Source organism: Nomascus leucogenys, chromosome 22a (genome assembly GCF_006542625.1).
Source record: "Nomascus leucogenys isolate Asia chromosome 22a, Asia_NLE_v1, whole genome shotgun sequence".
NCBI classification, from domain to species: domain Eukaryota; kingdom Metazoa; phylum Chordata; class Mammalia; order Primates; family Hylobatidae; genus Nomascus; species Nomascus leucogenys.
In genome coordinates this window covers 69,275,388-69,296,410 of record NC_044402.1, presented here as the reverse complement: position 1 = coordinate 69,296,410, position 21,023 = coordinate 69,275,388, and the positions used below count along the sequence as shown (strand labels likewise).

Below are 21,023 nucleotides of genomic sequence, written 5' to 3'. Positions count from 1 at the left end.
AACAGGTAGTATCAGGATCTGAGAGACTCCACATTTCGTGGGCAAGACATTACACCACTGTCCTCTAAATACTGCGAAGTATTTGCATACCAGTGGAAAGAAACCTTTTTAAATGGAGAGTTAAGCCAAGGGAAAAAATAATTGGAGACTAAATTTTTTTAATATTGTATTTTAAAATTAGGAAATAAAATAACACATGTGTGGTTAAATGTTGTTTATTATTTTCTCATTATTAAAGAGTCTCTCTGTTTTTTGAAAAAAAAATTTGGTTAAAATTCCAAAAATTGTGTAACCAGCAAATGTTACAGTCTCTGAATATAATACTGCTATAGTGAGCAAATTTTGTTCTTGAATAAAATAACTTTGAATCTGGTTCTTTTAGTATATTTTAAACCAGCCTCATAAAATACTTAATTAAATAATATTTCTTACTCTACTTCTTAATATGCTATTAAGGGACATTGTACAAAATAAGTGATGAGTACTCCTCAAAACTGCCAAGGTCATTAAAAACAAGGAAAGTATGAGAAATTGTCATAGCCAAGAGTTGCTTAACAAGATATGACAACTTAATATAACATGGTAAATTTGGTATCCTACATGGAATCCTGGAACAGAAAAGGAATTAGGTGAAAAATAAGGGAATTTGAATGGACTCTAGCTAATAATAATGTATCAATATTGGTTCATTAATACTAATGTGACACATTTACAGTGTACATTGGGATGTTAATACTAGTGTAAGACATTAATAACTGGTGTGGGGTACATGAGAATTTTGTACCATCTTCACAATTTTTCTATAAAATCAAAACTGCTCTAATTTGTTTAATTAAAGGAGATTCATCAGGGTTAAGAAAAAAATTATTTTATATCATGAAGTATTTTATTTTCTGCAAAATGATTTTGTTTTATTTAGAAGTGGTATGCTGCTTAAGATGGAAAAATACATGATGATGGTGCATAGTGCCTCCATCCCAAGCTTGCTAACATTAACCCTTTTGTGGCATTATCCAGCTTTCCATGTGTTCTTTTTAAAGTTTTATTTTATTTTATTTTAAGTTCCAGGGTACATGTGCAGGATGTGCGGGTTTGTTACATAGGTAAACGTGTGCCATGGTGGTTTGCCGCACCTATCAATCCATCACCTAGGTATTAAGCCCGGCATGCATTAGCTATTTTTCCTAATGCTCTCCCCACTGCCCTCACCCAATAGGCCCCAGTGTGTGTTGTTCCCCTCCCTGTGCTCCCTGTGTCCATATCATGAAATATTTTAAAGCTGCAGGAAAAAAAAGAGAAAAATTTAATGAACACCAAGTTACCTCCTTCCAACTTTATCATATCTTAAACATTATGCCATACTTGCTGAAACATTTTTTGTTTTAAGAAATTAAAACATGCAGATACAGTTCAGGAGCCCTCTGAGCCCCTTCCCAGTCTCATTCCACTTCTTTTACTTAGAGGTAACCACTATCATTAATTCAGTGCTTATCAGTTTCAGGTAAGTCTCTATATTTCTACTGTGTATCTATATATTTACGAACATTACAAATAGTGATTTGCAGGTAACACATTTTACATAAATGACATCATACAGTATCATTCTGAAACTTTCTGTCTTGTTTGTTTAAACTTACGTTTGTTGAGATTTATCCATGCCAATTCACTGATTTTAATGGCTAGATAATATTCCATTGTGTGTCTATTCTATAAATTATTGAATCAATCTCTTGTTCATTTATATTTTCTCCAAGCTTTTTGTTTCCAAAGAAATACTGCAATAAACAAGCTTACACATATCTCTGCATGCATTTTCTGAGTTTCAATCTAGGCTGTATCACTTACTAACTTGTGCTCTTAAGCTTGTGACTTAGTCCTTCATACTTTAGTGCCCTTATCTGGAAAATGGGGATAGTCATAATACCCATCTCAGGAGGCTGTTGGGAGGTTTTATGGCATAGCGTGTATATAGCATTTAGAACAGTGCCTGCCACATATTAAATGCCATTTCATTGTTAACTATTTTTTAAATTGTTAAGGAAAATACCAGAGAAGGATATTCTGGGATCTGGGATATTAACATTTTTAGCCTTGCTAGATATTTCCAAATTGCTATCCAAAGTCATTCAGTTAACTTATATTCTCATTAGCTGTGCATGAAAGGACTCTCCTCCACATCTTAACAACACTTTGTACTACTGGATATTTCATCTTTGCCAATATTTCAATGAATAGTTTTAGTATTCACTGCTGATCATTACCCCAGATTTATTCATTAGGGTTGCAAAATAATGATTTTTTAAAATTTTATAGGTTTTCAAAACTCGGGAATGGATAATGATTTTTATTGAATACCTTTTGCGTCTATGAAAATGATTAATTATTTTTTACCTTAAATAATCATTGCATTCCTGGGATCAACATTGCTTCATTTTTTTTTCATAAACTGCTGAATTACATTTAACATATTTATCATTTTAAAATCTGTTTTCAGAAGTAATTATAAGCCTATTTTTATCCTTCTTTGTTTTGATGTCAAAATTATACTTGCCTTAGAAAATGATTTGGGTAGCTTTTCTTATTTTTCTTTTCACCAAAACCATTTATATAAGATTAGAATTATCTACTGTTTGAAGTTTTGGTAAAATTTGCCTGTAACATTATCTAGCCCTGTTGTTTTTTGAGGTGGGAGACTTTTGAATATTGAATCAATATTTTAATAGCCATTACTTTTTAAGTTTTCTATTCCTTTATAAACAAATTTTGATAACTGATATTTTTCTAGAAAATTAATCTTAACCTGGTTTTCAGATTTACTACCATGAAATTACTTAGTATTTGCTTATGATTTAAAACTTTATTTATTTTACCTTTCCCATTTTCAATTAGTATTTGTGATTTATATCTCTTTTCTTCAACAGTCTTATTGATTTGCATGTTTTCAGTTTTCAAAAAACAACTTTTGAATTGATATATCCTTTCTGTTTTTCATTTTATTTTGTTTTCTATCTTATAAATCTTGTGTTTTTATAGGTTCTTGATTAGAGCATAATTCATTTATTAATCTCTTAGAAAGCAAAATGCATTTATCTTTATAAATAAATCTTGAAGTATCTTTTTAGCTGTAGCCCACAAGATTTTATACATTTATTATCACCATGTTTTAAATATTTTCTATTTCTGTCATGATTTCATCCTTAACCCATAGTTATCTGCATATATATTTTAAAGTTTGTAACACACACAATTTTACTGAGTATGTGTGTGTGTGTTTTACTAGTGTTTAATTTTTTAGTTTTTATTTAATCGCATTGTCAGAATATACACTCTTAAGAATAACAACAATATAGAGAAATACATAGTTTTTTATTTGTAGAAATTTTTGATGGTTTATTAATGGGTAAGTTTTATAAAAATGCCAAATGTAATTGAAAAATGTCTTGGTTGCAGGTTCCATAGTAATGAAATTTGTCATAAAAATCTATGGACATTGTATTACGATTATAATTAAATATATATTTGATTAAATCAAATGAAATTGCCAACATTTAATCGTTTTTTTACTTAGAAAGTTCAACTAATACGTGAACAATGTTCAACCAAATTTTAAGAAAAACAAATTTTATGTAGTAAATTACATAAAATTACTTATTTTCTATTTTAAAAGCTTTTATGTTTTCTAATTTTTTGTCTGTTTATCAGTTTCTAATAAAGACGTGTTTAAATTTTTCATTGCAGTTGCAGGCTATGTTGTGTTAGGTTGCTGGATATATACAATCCAATAATTGATTTGTCTTCTAGCTGGATTGTACTTTTAATTATTATATGTCCTTTATTATATCCATTATTGTTTTGAACATGGATTCTATTTTTCTGACATTAACATAACAGCTTTGAGACATCAGTATTTGCATGACATATCCTTTTCATCCTTTAATTTTTGACCATTTTTATGATTTTTTCAATTATTTCTTTTATAATAAGTATGTGTCGGGATTGGCTGGGTGTGGTGTCTCACGCCTGTAATCTCAGCACTTTGGGAGGCTGACGCAGACGGATCATCTGAGGCCAGGAGTTTGAGACCAGCCTGGCCAATGTGGTGAAACTCCATCTCTACTAAAAATACAAAAATGATCCAGGCATGGTGACGCACACCTGTAATCCCAGCTACTCAGAAGGCTGAGGCAGGAGAATCACATGAACCCAGGAGGTGGAGGTTGCAGTGAGCCGAGATTGAGCCACTGGACTCCAGCCTGGGCAACAGAGCAACACTCGGTCTCAGAAAAAAAAAAAAATAATAATAATAATAATAAATAAAAAATGTATGTCTGGACTTTAAAAAATTCAATAAACTGACCTGCCTTTTTTTAAAAAACAGCCTTTTGAGGGTATAATTTACATATCACAGAGTTGACCTATTTAAAGTATTCAATGGTTTTCAATATATTAACAGAGTTGTGTGACCATCACCATAATCTAACTTTAGAACATTTTCTTCATCCCCAAAAGAAACCTTATGTCTGTTACCAGTCACTCCTCATTCCCCTCCCACCCCTACCCCTACCCCAGCATTAGGCAACCACTTATTTATTTTCTGTCTCTACAGATTTGCCTATCTTGGACATTTCATGTAAATGGAATCATACAGAATGTGATCTTTTGAGACTGTCTTCTTTCACGTAGCATGATTTTGAGATTCCTCTGTGTAGTATGTATCAGTACTTGAATCTACATATATTTACTGTAATTACTGAACCATTTGGACTATTTTCAATAATCTTCATTTATATTTTCTGTTTGTTTTGCTTTTTTTAGTTTCTTTAGTTTTTTTTTTTTTTAACTTTTGTTGGGTTGGTGAAGTTTTCTACATACTTAGTTTTTAATCCTTTGCTTATTTAGAAACTATAGATTTTACTGGTACTTTTTCATTGCTTTTTCTTAAAATTTTCAGATATTGGTTGAACTTTGTTCAGATATTAGTTGAACTTTGTAATTTAAAAATGATTAAATATTGGCAATTTCATTTGGTTTAATCAAATATATATTTAATTATAATTGTATAAATATATATTTAATTATAATTGTAAAACAATGTCCTCAGATTGTCATAACAATGAACCTAACATACTTTATCTGCATATCGAACACCTTATCTTGTGTTCAAGTTACACTCATATCTACATACTGTGTAGAGTTTTAATTATGCTCTTTTGAAACATAAAAGGTCATACTTGGTATCAATATTTGATTGGCCGTCCTGACATATTTTGTTAACTCTTGTACTCACCCTTGTTTCTCTCTTTCATGGCTCCCTTCTGGATACTCCTTCTGGCTGAGGCACATCCTCTAGTTGTTGTTTTATGCGGGTCTGTAAGTGGCAACCCTCTTGACTTTGAATGTCTGTAAAGATGCTGAATGATTTTTTGGCTCAGTAAAAAATTCTAGGTTAAAGATTACTTTTTTTTTGTTTTTTGAGACGGAGTCTCGCTCTGTCACCCAGGCTGGAGTGCAGTGGCGCAATCTCGGCTCACTGCAAGCTCCGCCTCCCGGGTTCACGCCATTCTCATGCCTCAGCCGCCGAAGTAGCTGGGACTACAGGCGCCCGCCACCACGCCCGGCTAATTTTTTATATTTTTTAGTAGAGACGGGGTTTCACCATGTTAGCCAGGATGGCCTCGATCTCCTGACCTCGTGATCCGCCCGCCTCGGCCTCCCAAAGTGCTGGGATTACAAGCGTGAGCCACCGCGCCCAGCCAAGATTACTTTTTTTTTTCTCATCACTTTGAAGACATTACTCCAGTGTTTTCTAGCCTCTATTGCTGATGAGAAAACTTCTGTCAGTCTGTTCTTTATATTTGAATATGCGTTTTCCCCTTTCACAGTGTTTAGGATGGATTTTGTTTATTCTTGATGATTTACTACGGTTTGATTCTTGAACAACACAGCTTTGAACTGTGGAGGTCCACTTATATGGGGATTGTTTTCAACCAATCTCAGATGAAAAATATAGTCTTCTCAGGATGCAAAACCAGTGGATATGTAGAGCCAACTTTTCCTATGCACAAGTTCTGCAAGCCAACTGTGGGACTTGTGTATACCTGGATTTTGGTATATGCAGATTTTGGTATATATGGGAGTGCTAGAACCAATCTCCTGCATATACTGAGGGACATTTCTATATAATGTATCTAAGTTTTGACTGATATCTATTCCAATCAATTCTTGGAGTCTACTGTTAATTTGAAGAATCAGGTAATTGCTTCTGGAAAATTCTTAGCAATTATCTCTTTAATTATTAAACTTCTGTCATTCTCCACTCTCTGCTTCTGGGATTCCAATTAGGTGAATTTAGAAGCTTTTCATAACTCCCCCTTCCTCTCTTTTATTTGTACATGTGTGTATATATGTATGTAATACATATCACTGTCTCCTCCTATAACCTCCATGGGTCTGCATTTCGTCATAAGGAATAGATGCTTCAATGGTGGGCAGCAGTTTCCTCAGGGTCTTCTCAGCAGTGCAAGGGGCCCACATTAGCTCCTCCAGCTCCAAGCAAAGAGATGGTCTCTAGCCCCCTGTTTGATTTGGGACACTTACAGTCCTCTCACCAGCTGAACTCTGATACTCGTCGGCATCCAGACGCTGAGGGGAAAATACCAGCTGCTTCTGTTCTCTGCGTACTCTTTGGTGCTTCTCTGCCAGTTCTGGTTCCTGAAGATGTTTATTTTTATTTATTGGAGTCTGACTGTATCTCTTTTTAAAAACATGCTATCCATCATTGCTATATATTTGAAGCAGAGAAAGTTAGTGAAGCATAAACTTCATGCTGAATCTAGTGTCTGTATCCTGGAATTCTCAGCCTGCACCCTCTATAAACTAATTTTTCCACTGTAAGTAAGACTAATCATGACTCTGTCGACATTTACATTTTATTTAGAAAATGTCTCCCTTCTGTTCCTTTGATCCAAGCTTGACTCACCTTACCTTGAGGTTGCATTTACAAAGGAACACTGAAGGTTACCCAACAGTATGTGGGTGTCGTTCATCAACTATAGTGACTCAAGAATATCACTAGTTGGTTTTCCTTTCTCATGGTTTTCATGTTTTCTCATTAAAAATAAATAAAGCACAGATAAGCAGAAATAATAACCATCCATCCAACAACTAGAGGAAAATTTATCAATGGTTTTGGTTTATCTTTCCTATAATTAAGCTATAAAAAACAACCATCAATGTAACAACTAGAGAAAACCTTTATCAATGGCTGTGGCTTATCTTTCCTAATAATTAGTTCTTTCAGGGAGTTATTAACCAATTTAAAAACTTTTGTCTGAGATTGATTAGTAAAGACTATTTCTTGAACCAAATTGTTCTTTCGTTTGGCTACTTTGGTTAAAGAAGAAAGAAGAGATAATAATTGCAATGATTCTTTTATTTTATTTTATAGGGTTGTTGGCTGTGGATTGCAATTACCATGTCTGACTCAGTAATTCTTCGAAGTATAAAGAAATTTGGAGAGGAGAATGATGGTTTTGAGTCAGATAAATCATGTAAGTGGCTTTTTTCTCTCACTGCATCTTGTACAAGGAGAGGTGAGAACAAAAGTAGGACAAGCTGGTGAAGTTTCAAGGAGCAGAAAAAAATCAGCAACAGTAGGTAGAACTATCATTGGGTGTGATTCTTATACACAACTGTGTGGCTCTCCCTAGAATCCACGTAATGTAATATCTGAAAGCACTAGGTAAGAACACACCAAGTGTGTATAAATGAAAGCATCTCTCACCAACACCTTTCCTAGAGTAGGGTTGTTCCAGTGGTGGCTGTTATGACTAACTTTATTCCTGTATTGTTATTATTAATCATAATTAGTGAGCGCTCCTCCTTAGGAAGAGCTGTGTCCAGACTCTGCAGACCAGAATGAGATCATGTGGAGGGGGCCTGTAGCACTAGCACCTGGGATGTCCTGGGCTCAGATGGTTCTAAGCTACTGTTTTCTAACCCTATGATTTTACATTTTACAGATGACAAAACTGAGACTTGGATATGTTTTTGAAACTTGGCAAGGAACACATGAGTAAAATTAATGGAACCATAATTCTAATCCAGTTGTGTTTGATTCCCAAGCCCAAGATATTGCTATCTGTCAATATTATCATGCCTCTTTACCTTAATAAGAATAAAGAGGCATGATAGTGTTGGATGACAAAGCTCCCTAGTGGCTTCCTTACACCCCTGGCTATAATCACCGACTTTCACCTCCTGCCCTGCATCTATTCTGACCTACACTGGGGAAAACAGTATGTGGTCTCAATCCTATGGCTTCTACTAGTGTAGAAGTGTTAATGACATTTTGTTATTAACATCTTATTGTTAATTTGTGGTCTATATTTTAAATGGATAAATTCTGATGCTTTTAAAGAACCAAACAATAAATAAATATCAATTTTATTTTGTAGTTCAAAAAGTCAGATCTTCTTCAGCTAATTTAGAAATGTTGCTGTCCATTTGATATTCAGATGATGCAAATATTTCATGTCCTGAAGTCCATAAATGAGTAAAGATAGCAGCATTCCTGGACCCTAAATGAGTGTCTTCGTGTGTGTGTGTGTGTGTGTGTGTGTGTGTGTGTGTGTAGAAAGATAGAGAGAGAGAGACAATATGAGCAGGAAGAAAGAAAAGGCAAATAGTCATTTGGTAATATTCCATGAATAAAGGTAATTTGTAGGAATATTTTTCCAGAGCAAGTTTCTTAATGACTGTATTGCATTTTGTTACTATTATTAACTGCTTTTTTGCATTGATTTTTTTTCTGACAGATAATAATGATAAGAAATCAAGGTAAGTGACTGATTTCAACAATGCAGCATCTTTTCTAGAATAACTCCATAATATTCATATCAAAGGCACAAAGCAGAGAATATTTTCATGCACATTGCACTTCATATAAAATAATATATATAATCCATTCTTTTTCTCTTTAAAACATTACTATAATTTGATTTTAAAAACCTTTCGGAATATCCCTTCTAGGTTAGGTTCAATTGTCCCCTCTGTATTCAGGAATGGTGCAGAACTCCTGACCTAAGAGGGAAGAGGAAAAGTTGAACAACAAGTAAAATTTCATGGGCATTGGAGAGGTCCCTAAACCCCAAATTCTTGCCACAGGCAAAGAGTAGAGACCTAAAGTGTCATTATTCCATATTTCTGTTCAGCTAAAGATTTTGAATTCTCATATAGAACAAATAACAGCTAATCACAGTCTGGTATGAAGGCGGGATTAGATGAGGTCTAATTTAGAAGACAGAAGTGAGGCATCAGGTAAGTTCCTGAAGGGGAGTTGGTGGAAAGGGAGGGGTTGAAAGTATTTTAAAAATTTTAAGTAATTCACAGCAGAGGGAGGAAGTGGGAGTGGTAAGATTAGCTTTGGGCTGGGAGTGGTCAGGTCAGCCTGGGCCTCTGAGAGCCACATGTTTCTTACTGGGTGGGAAGTTTAAAAAATGGGTGTGGATGTAGATGAATGGCAAGGAGAGGATGAGTAGGAAGTTGAATGAGTTGTTTTGTTTTTAGAGGAGGTGAGCATGGAATGAGAAGATCACAGCAAAAGTTTGCCAGAGCTGCTGAGAGGAATGGGAGTGATCTGTAGAGAAATGAAGTGTGCATTGCACGTTGAGCTGGAGAGCACACATTCACTCCATTAGTTCATTCATTTTGCAAATATTAATTGAGTATCTATTTGGTATCAGACACTATTGTAGCTGCTGAGGGTACCAAAAAGAACAAAACAGGCAAAAGTGTCTGCCCTTGAGGTGTTTACATTTTAGTGAGGGAGATATAATAAACACTGTAAATAAATCAAATGTATAGCATGGTAGCTAGTGATAATCTATCACTTTCTTTCTGAGAAGGAAAAATAAACATGGAAATGGAGCTATGAAATGGTGTGTAGGGGGTGGGGTTGAAATTTTAAAGACTTTGGCCAAGGAAGACTCTGTTGAGTAGGTGATTTTGAAGGAAGGTCTAGCGGAGGTGATGGAGCTGTCCCTGTGGTTACCTAAAGAAAAAGCGTCTGGGGAGAGGGAGTAGCAGGTGCCCACACCCAGAGGTGGGAACAGTTGGGCATGGACAAAGGTCAGCAAGAGGCCAGGCGAGTGGGGTGTTGAGAACTAGAATATAGTTGGAGGAGGTGAGGTCAGAGAGCCAAGGGCCAGACCATGGGGAGTCTCAGAAAAAATTTAGGATTCTTTTCTGGGCCAGAAGGGAAGCTTAGGGCAGCTGAGTACTAGACTCTGCCTGTGCTGGTATTCATTCACAAGGTGGTGAGGTTGTGTCCAGCAGGCCCAGCGGCCTGGCTTAAGGAGAAGAAGGCAAACAGCTGGATGGATGCAGGATGAAGTTTACAAGGATGATGTAGAGAAAATAATTGAGGATGATGGTGAGAGTGTGGTTCAAATGCCTGGCAGAAGGACCTTGGCTGCATGGGGAAGGAAGCAAAATCTTAATGGGGTTTAGCAATGGAAGGCAATAAAGGATTTAAGGGACTGCATGGCTCATGAGAGGTTGACAAATAGGTGTGGAAGGAGGAAGGAAGTGAGAAAATGAGATACATGGGCAGTCACAGAGTGCCAAGGAGTTAAACATGTCAGACAGTAGCTCCTGATGACAGCAAGGTCCAGGGTGTATTCATGGACTGCCTGACTCAGGTTAAGTCAAGATCCCCGAAGTTGAAGAGGTCAAATACAGGTTAAATATGACCTTATGGGAAAGGAAATGAATGAGAAATATTAAGGAAATATGATTCTATGAAAAGTGTGGTTATGTTCTTGAATTTTTCATCATATCAACATTATTTAATGTAGTTGTAATATTTCTAAGCACGAGGAAGCTTTAAAATTAGCTAATCCAACCATTTCAACTTACCCATGAGGAAATGCAGTCACAAATAGATTGAGGGTCATGACTGAGGGCAAAGAGTTATTTGTTGGTATAACTGGGAGTATAGAGGACTTTTTACTTTCTCTCCATACCTCTCAGGTGTTCATCTCTGTGAATCACTAGTGAACCTGAGATTGAGCTATATTGAAATCTCTAGAAGAGGTAAATGTAGAAGAATAAAGCTTGTTTTTAAGATATCAGGTTTGGCCAGAATTTTCCAGCCAGTGGGGATTTTCTTTCTTACTAAAGACTAACTCATAAAATCACCACCTAGGGAGAATTTCCCATTGTATTGGAAAGAATGGTCTTAAAATACCTGTGATTTTCTCCTCAGGTTACAAGATGAGAAGAAAGGTGATGGCGTTAGAGTTGGCTTCTTTCAATTGGTAATAAAACTGTGTTGATTTATGGCAGTGGGTATGCAGCTATAAATTGTTTAGATCATGAAGGGAGTGTTAAATCTTTAGTCATATTGGCGGGTTTTTAACTTCACTGATCACTTTTTCAGTCATAGGCTTTGCCTATGTGATAGCATGCTGAATAACTATTAGAAATATATTGCTCATAGGCCGGGCGCAGTGGCTCACGCTTGTAATCCCAGCACTTTGGGAGGCCGAGGCGGGCGGATCACGAGGTCAGGAGATCGAGACCACGGTGAAACGCCGTCTCTACTAAAAATACAAAAAATTAGCCAGGCATGGTGGCGGGCGCCTGTAGTCCCAGCTACTCGGAGAGGCTGAGGCAGGAGAATGGCGTGAACCCGGGAGGCGGAGCTTGCAGTGAGCCGAGATTGCGCCACTGCACTCCAGCCTGGGCGACAGAGCGAGACTCCGTCTCAAGAAAAAAAAAAAAAAAAAAAAAAAAAAAGAAATATATTGCTCATAAAACACACAAATCCTATCCAATAGATCAGAAAAATGTCTTGGAAAACTATCATTGAGCCCATGGTTATCATATTTGTAAGGAAAGTCATCACAACAATCACATATATATATTTATTCTTATGACAAATCTTTAGAAATTTCAAAGTATAGGTATTTACTCCAAATTTGCTCAGGATGGAGGCATTTCTAGGCACAAATTGGCACTCTTCATTGTCACTATCAGTTGCACAAAACAATTTATACTATTGCTCAATGCCCCACAAAGTTTATCTACTTGGCAATGGCATCACTGACAGTGATTATTTTCCCCTTAAGTTGTAGATGAGTAGCTAAAAACTACAGTCAGCTCCTGAAATAACAGAATGAATTCAGAGACCAGGAAATTTATGACATGATCTAACAATGTAAGAGTCTAATGTTTTAGATAATTGATGTACCGTGCCATTTGTTTCAATATAATTAGTACAAACTCTGCCGCTCAATTAAGGTGATTCCCATGAAATTTGGTGTTGAGTACTATTCATGAGAATCTAGTAACTAAATTAAGTAGTCCTCCTGCCTCTCCTGCTTTTCACCCATAGATGATCTCTGACCTCTTTGTTTTTCAAGTTTCGGTTTTCTTCATCAACTGACATTTGGCTGATGTTTGTGGGAAGTTTGTGTGCATTTCTCCATGGAATAGCCCAGCCAGGCGTGCTACTCATTTTTGGCACAATGACAGATGTTTTTATTGATTATGACGTTGAGCTACAAGAACTCCAGATTCCAGGAAAAGCATGTGTGAATAACACCATTGTATGGACTAACAGCTCCCTAAACCAGAACATGACAAATGGAACACGTTGTGGGTAGGTTGTTATTTTTTTTATTTTTTACTTTTTTTGCTCATATCTTAAATTGTAATTCAAAATGTATAGAGGGGATTTTACTGGCTGAGCTGGAGTGGTATCTAACACAAAGAGAATAGAAACATGAGTTTATCTATATTTCTAGAAATTACTCTGCCTCAAGTTTCCTTCTATCTTACTATGTTTTAAAATCTTAATAGAAACAGGATTGAAAGTCCCTCACCAAATACATCGCCAAAATGTTACCACTTTATTAAGTATAGGCTTGAGCATGACACTACCAATACTTAACGCCATTAGGGAGGTGACCCATGAATTTTACTTGAGTATCATCTCCAAGAGTACTTTTTTCCCCCCACACTAACTCCCCTCTGCCCCTTAGCTTTGTGGCTGTGGCTGTGATCCATTTGATCTTAACCCTTCCATCTGTAATGGGAATTTCATGAACATGCTGCATTACTTTGAGTAAGGTACACTAGTCTCAACCAGTAATTGAGTTTGTTTTCTTCTTTTTTCTTTTTTTTTTTTTTAAGATGGAGTCTCCTTTTTCGCCCAGGCTGGAGTACGGTGGTGTGATCTTGGCTCACTGCAGCCTCCGCCTCCTGGGTTCAAGCGATTCTCATGACTCTGCCTCCTGAGTAGCTGGGATTATAGGCACCCGCCACTATGCCCAGCTAAATTTTGTATTTTTAATAGAGACAGGGTTTCACCATTTTAGCCAGGCTGGTCTCAATCTCCTCAGGTCGTCTGCCTGCCTCGGCCTTCCAAAGTGCTGAGATTACAGGCGTGAGAAAATTAGTGCAGTGCTGTGATCAGAGGCAACCACGCAGAAGTATCCAGAACTCACACAGACACAGTCACTATGCTACTGTTTTCTTTGTGATAAGCCTGACAGGCCACCTTGTAATCAGTGAGTCCGTCGTGTACTCAGAGCTGACTCACTGTCATAGCACGGACTTTGCAACGTGCCTCATGCTGCCTCAAGTTCAGAACAAGCTTATTTGCACGTAGGAACCCACATACTCAGGTTCAAGAATCAAGGGTGGGGCACATCTTGGCTAGAAAGACACTAGGAATGGCTCCCTCAGAGGAATTTATAGTTTTCACCTTCATTTTTGAAATTTTCTATAGGCTTGATTCCAGACTATGAATGAGTCCTTCTAAATCATTGACACTCTTCCATAATATTATCTCTCTTAGGGTCTTTCATTCATTTATTCATTTAACCAAAATTTTTTTAAACATCAACTATATACCAGGAACTCATGAAAGCATCAAGGACACAGTTGTCTTAAGAGCATGGTCCTGGCCAGGCATGGTGGCTCATGCCTGTAATCATAATACTTTGGGAGGGTGAGACGGGAGGATTGTTTGAGCCCAGAAGTTCGAGACAAGCCTGGGCAACATAGCGAGACCCTGTCTCTACAAAATTTTTTTTAAACATAGCTTGGCTTTGTGGTATGCCCCTGTCATCCCAGCTGCTTGAGAGGCTGAGATGGGAAGATCACTTGGGCCTGGGTGTTTGTGGCTGCAGTTGGCTGTGATTGTGTGGGTGACAGAATGAGACCCCATCTCAGAAAAACCAAAAGAGTCATGATCCCTATCTTTGTGAAGCTTAAGCCTAGTAAGCCATCATTCAGTCAATGATCATTTAAAAACATATGCAGTGACAGACTTGGAGGTACCTGATAGAAAAAACAGGATAATATACAATGTGAATTATTCTTTATAACAACAAGTCTACTTATTCTATATAAGTTCCCTAATGTCTAAATACGTATGTTTCTTTTCTAAAATTGGAAGTTTCTTTTCATTTGACAAACTCAGAGCAATTTGTATAAAAGAGAGATTGAGTTCAACAAAAGTCTTTGAAATCCTTCATTTATGTTGGAGGATAGTAGTGAACTGCTTTTTACAGAGGGGTTTGACCACAAAACGTAAGATTAATCATTCTCCCCTTTGAGAAAAAAATGCATTCAGACCTATGTGTGATGTAAATTGACCCAAGCCATTGATAACACTTATGAGGATAAGTTTTTGAGGAAAAAGTCCTCAAGTATATCTTATTATGCCTTAAAATTTGGAAATAAATGTTAGAGGAGCCAAAATTTGAGGCATATACCTGATACTAGGTGCTTATGAATATTTGTCCAATGAATTAAAGAATGAATCTACTTCAACATTTGCATCATGGTCATCTATTAAAAAGGAATTCTCTGTGGACACTCATTACTCACTGTCTTCATTGTTACTGGATCACATACCTGAAGGGGAGCAAAGAATACAAACTGAGGCTTTCAGAAGTCCAATGGCTTTGGCTGAATTCACATGATACCAAATGTGAATGGACATTTGTCCTTTTCTTTTTAAAAAAAGTTCATACAGGTAGCTGAAATTGTATAGACTATACCTTTCCAGGCATTTCTTTACCAGGAACTCCTTGACGAGTTAAATACTTTCATCGTGAGTTATTATGATCATTGACATGAATACTATTGTTCTATTCTGAATAACATGTTTATTTAGCTGTTATGTGGTAAGATCACTGTGAAAATGGACTTGGGTGGGACAGAGGAGAAAAGAGAGGACATTTTTCTACCTGTAAGTAGTTTATGTACCTCCAAAGTCACCCAAACCTTTTGCAAGTTTCTTTCATGGAAAAAGTATATCATTAAAGGTACAGTTTCTCCTTTTATTATAGTAGATGTATTAGCCTTAGAATATACAAGACAACCCAGTAATTTTAGCAACAAAAGCATGTATGTGTAATGACAGGAGCTGGTTTTACTCTTTTATTATATTGGTTTCCACATGTCAATTGTAATCTATTAGCTGGAATTTTTAAGTTAAAGCCTTCCAGATGGCTGTCAGTGAATTATACTGATAAGGATTACAGAGTGTCAGGTCTCTTGATTAGCTTACCAGAATTTCTGGTCAGAACAGTCAAATAATAGACAAAAAAATGAAAGCAGATGAAGGGCTAGGAAGTTAAAATACCACAATTGCAATTTTGTTTTATTTTCTTTTATCCAATTAAAGTGTAAACACTCAAATGGAAGCCACAAAGTCTCGTGTAACTTAATTGTGGAAGAGACATACCATAATTTCTGCCATATTCTATGGGTCACAGAAACCAACCCTGGTATAATTTGGAAGGAGTCTAAACAAGTGTGAATACTGAGAGATGAGAATTTTAGGGGCTTTTTGGAGGCTGACTACTACTGTGGGCATTGGGGAGCTCAAGTCTTCACTTCCTCTCATACAGATAAATCAATGCAGAAATCTAGGCCTGTCCTTTCAGTTGGATTTCAGTCTATATTCTTAGCAATATATATTCAGTTTGTATAAGCAAGCACTATTTTGAAGGTAGACAGTTTAGGCTATATACTTTTGTAATGGCTTTATTGAGATACAATTCATATACCATAAAATTCACCCACTTGAAGTGTACAATTAGATGTTTTTTTGTATATTTGCAGAGTTGTGCATTCACTGCCACAGCCAATTTTAGAACATTTTCTTTTTATTTTTATTACACTTTAAGTTTTAGGGTACATGTGCACAACGTGCAGGTTTGTTACATATATATACATGTGCCATGTTGGTGTGCTGCACCCATTAACTCATCATTTAACATTAGTTATATCTCCTGATGCTATCCCTCCCCCCTTCCCCCACCCCACAACAGGCCCCGGTATGTGATGTTCCCCTTCCTGTGTCTGTGTTTTCTCATTGTTCAATTCCCACCTATGAGTGAGAACATGCAGTGTTTGGTTTTTTGTCCTTGCGATAGTTTGCTGAGAATGATGGTTTCCAGCTTCATCCATGTCCCTACAAAGGACTGAACTCATCATTTTTTATGCCTGCATAGTATTCCATGGTGTATATGTGCCACATTTTCTTAATCCAGTCTATCATTGTTGGACATTTGGGTTGGTTCCAAGTCTTTGCTATTGTGAATAGTGCCACAATAAACATACGTGTGCATGTGTCTTTATAGCAGCATGATTTATAATCCTTTGGGTATATACCCAGTAATGGGATGGCTGGGTCAAATGGTATTTCTAGAATTTTAGAACATTTTCATTACTAGAAAAAGAAACCCCTTGCCCCTCGGTCGTTACTTTCTAGTACCTCATCCTCCTCCCTATCCCTAGGCAACCACTAATCTGCTTTCTGACTGTAGATTTGCCTATTCTGGACATGTCATATTAATAATATCATATAATATGTGATCCTTTGAGATTGTCTTCTTTAACCTAAGCATATGTTTTTTGCAGTTCATCCGTATGTATTTTTATTGCTAAATAATATTTCATTATATGGATATAATACATGTTATGTATCTGTTCATCAGTTGATAGACATTTGGATTGCTCCCACTTTTGAGCTATTACAAATAATTCTGCTATGAGCATTTGTATACAGATTTTTGTGTGGACATGTTTTCATTTCTCTTGGGTACATGTCTAAGAGTAGAATTGCTGTATCGCATGGTAACTCTATGTTTAACTATTCTAGGAACTGCCAGACTGTTTTCTACAGTGGCTGCACCATTTACATTTCCGCTAACAGTGTATGAGTGTTCTAATTTCTCCACATCCTCACCAGCACTTGTTATTTAGTATCTATGATATCTCTCATAGGTAGAATAATGATCCCCAGAGATATCCAGGTCCTTATCCCTAGAACCTGTGAATGTTACCTTGTATGGGAAAAGGGTCTATGCAGATGTGATTCAGTTAAGGATCCCGAGATGGGGGAGACTATCCTGGATTATCCAGGCAGGCCCTAAATGCAGTCATGTGTGTACTTAAAAGAGACAGTTGCTAAGAAGAAGGCAGAGGGGGATTTGCCTGTAGACAGAAGAGTAGAGGCAAGGTGACTACAGAAAAAAAGAATGGAATGATATTGCCACAGCCGAGGAGTGCCAGCAGCTATCAAGAGCTGGAAGAAGCAAGAAGAAATTTCTCTCTTAGAGCCTTAGGAGGGAACACAGCCCTGTCAGTACCTTGATTTCCATCCAAGGAAGCTGATTTTGGGCAGGTGAGGGGATACATTTCTCTTGTTTTAATTGTGGTAATTGTTACAGCAGTCATAGGAAACCAATAGAATAGCCACCCTAGGGAGTGGGAAGTGGAATCTCACTGTGGTTTTGATTTGCATTTCTCTGAGGACTAGTGATGTTTGGCTTCTTTTTAGGTGCTTGTTGGCCATTTGCACATCTTCTTCGGAAAAATATCTATTCAGATCTTTTATTTGGAAATAAATAATATAACAAAATATGTATTCAGTCCTTTTTAAAACTGGGATATATGTCTACTGATTATTGAGTTGTAGGAATTCTTCATATATTCTAGATATAAGTTCCTTATCAGAGATACAATTTGCAAGCAATTTCTCTCATTCTTTGGGTTGTCTTTCTAACTTCTTGATAATTATCTTTGAAGCACTGAAGTGTTTAATTTTGGTGATGTCTAGTTTGTTCTTTTGTTGCTTCTGAATTGGTGTCATATCTAAGAAACCATTGCCAAATCCAAGGTCTTGATAATTATCTTTGAACCACTAAAGTGTTTAATTTTTGTGATGTCTAGTTTATTCTTTTATTGCTTCTGAATTGGTGTCATATCTAAGAAACCATTGCCAAATCCAAGGTCGTGAACATTACACTTATTTTCTTTTAATGGCTCTGGCCATGTGAAGTGCCAGTTTCCCTTTCATCTTCCACCATGAGTGTAAGTTTCCTAAGGCCTTCCAAGAAACTGAGGAGATGCTCTAATGCTTCCTGTACGGCCTGCAGAACTGTGACCCAATTAAACCTCTTTTCTTTATAAGTTACCCAGTCTCAGGTATTTCTTTATAGCAGCGTGAGAATGAACTAATACACTTATGGTTAGTCTATGATCCACTTTGAGTAAATTTTTGTAGGGGTGAATTAGGGGTCCAAATTGATTCCTATCTGCATGGATAGCCAGTTGTTCCAGCACCATTTGTTGGCAAAACTATTTTTTCCCCATTGAGTAATCTCAGAATCCTTATCAAAATCAATTTACTGTAATTAAGAGGGTTTATTCCTGGACTCTGAATGCTATTCCATTGACCTACACATCTATCTTTATGCCAGTAACACACTGTTTTGATTACTGTAGCTTTATAGTAAGTTTTGAAATCAAGAAGTGTGAATCTACTACTAGGGATTGTCTATTCTGGGTCTCTTGGATTTTCATATAAATTGTTTAACTTCTGCAAAGAAGTCAGCTAGAATGCTAGGAATTGCATTGGATCTGTAGATCAATTTAAGGAATATTGCCATCTTAACAATATTAAGTCTTCTGATTCATGATCCACTTATTTGAGTCTGCTTTAATTTGTTTCAACAAGGTTTTATAGTTTTCAGAATATTTTGCAATTTTTTGTTAAGTTGATTGCTAGGTATTTTATTATTTTTGATGTTATCATAAATGGAATTGTTTTCTTAATTTTATTTTCAGTTTGCCCATTGCTACTATAGCAAAATACAATTTTTTTCTATATTGAACTTTTATCCTAAACCTAGCTGAACTACTTATGAGTTCAGTAGTTTTTTAGTGGGCTCTTTAGGATTTTTTATATAAGACCATATCATCTGCAAATAGAAATAACTATACATTTTCCTTTCCAATCTAGCTGCCCTTTTAATTTAATTTTGTTGCCTAATTGTTTTGGCCCAAACCTCCAGTACAATGTTCAGTAGAAGTGGTGAGAGCACACATCCTTGTCTTATTCCTATCTCAGGGGAAAGCATTTAGTCTTTCACCATTAAGTATGTCATTAGCTATTATAAGTGTCCTTTATTATGTTGAGGAAGTTCCCTTCTAATCCTCGTTTGTAGAGTGTTCTAATCATTGTCATGAATTTAGTCATGTGCTTCATCTACATCTATTAAGATGATCTTGCAGTTTTGCCCATTATAATATTGATATCGTATATTACATCAATGTATTTTCATATGTTGAATTACCTTTGCACTCCTGGAATAAATCCCACCAGGTAATAATGAGCAATCATTTTACTATGCTGCAGGATTCAAATTGTTTGTATTTAGTGAAGATTTTTGTGTCTATATTAATAAGAGATATAATATATACGAGTTTTCTTTTCTTATAATGTCTTTGTCTGCTTTTGGTATCAGATAATTCTGGCCTGATAGTTTGGCAGTGTTCTCTTCCATTCTATTTTTTGAAGAGTTTGTGAAGAACTGGTATTAGTTCTTTAAATGTTTTGTAGAATTCTCCAGTGTAGTCATCTCATCTTAGACTTTTTGTTGTTGAAAATTTTTGATTGCTGATTCAATCTCTTTAGTTGTTATAGGTCCACTCAGATTTTCTATTTCTTTAAAAAACTTTTTTTAATTGGCAAATAAAAATTATATATATTTATGGTGTGCAGCATGATGTTTTGAAATATGTATACATTGTGGAATGGCTAAATTGAGCTAATTAACATATTCACTACCTCACACACTTATCTTTTTTTGTTATAAGAACACTAAAAATCTACTCTTGGCTTCAGGCTTCCTGGGATGCCAAAAAATTGTGAGTCCGCTTGCTTTCTCAATGGGGAGGCTTGTGGTCTGGGGCAAATTTTCAGCCCTGGTCACTGGCTGCCTGGAAATAGATGCAGTGCTGTTGTTGGGGGCACGGTGGGCAATGAGACTAGCCTCTAGTACTGCGGGCTGAGTGGGAGCAGGGTAAGGCCTGTGACTGCCAGCTTTCCCCCACTTCCCTGGTGACCTGTGTGACTTAACAGAGGCATCCATAATCCTCCTGGGAACATAACTCCACTGGACTGAGAACCACACCCCCATCCCCCACAGCAGCTGCAGCAAGCCCCGCCCAAGGAGAGGCTGAGCTCAGAGGCACCTATCCCTGCCCCTACCTGGTGGTCTTTCTCTACCTGCCCTGGTAGCCAAAGACAAAGGCCCAATTCTCTTGGGAACTCTGTGGCCCTGCCCACTGCTTGGGAAACCTGAATACATAACCAGGTGTCCTGAGGGCAACTTTGCATTCTCCATATAGGACCATAGCTGATGCACTCTTGAAAGTGCCACCTCCTAGCTAGGGGCCAACCAACACAAAACCAACGCACTAAACAAAAACACAACAGAGGATCCTCACGGAGCCCACTTCACTCCCCTGCTGCCTCCACCAGGAGCAGGTGCTGGTATCCACAGCTGCAAGAACTGAAGACAGATCACATTACAGGACTCTTTGTAGACTCTCGCCAGTACCAGCCCAGAGCCTGGTAACTCTGCTGGGTGGCTAGACTCAGAAGAGCAAAAACAATCACTACAGTTTGGCTCACCGGAAGCTCCATTTAT

The 21,023-nt window shown here is 36.8% G+C and overlaps 1 protein-coding gene across 1 annotated transcript in view; it reads left to right on the top strand.

The window, feature by feature from the left end:
* ABCB11 (ATP binding cassette subfamily B member 11) overlaps positions 1-21,023 on the top strand; it is a 109,061-nt gene that overhangs the window by 5,666 nt on the left and 82,372 nt on the right. The window contains exons 2-5 of the mRNA XM_030803110.1: positions 7,448-7,550; positions 8,817-8,838; positions 11,267-11,318; positions 12,426-12,664. Coding sequence (XP_030658970.1) covers positions 7,475-7,550; positions 8,817-8,838; positions 11,267-11,318; positions 12,426-12,664 — 389 coding nt within the window. The 5' untranslated portion in view covers positions 7,448-7,474. The remainder of the gene's footprint in view (positions 1-7,447; positions 7,551-8,816; positions 8,839-11,266; positions 11,319-12,425; positions 12,665-21,023) is intronic.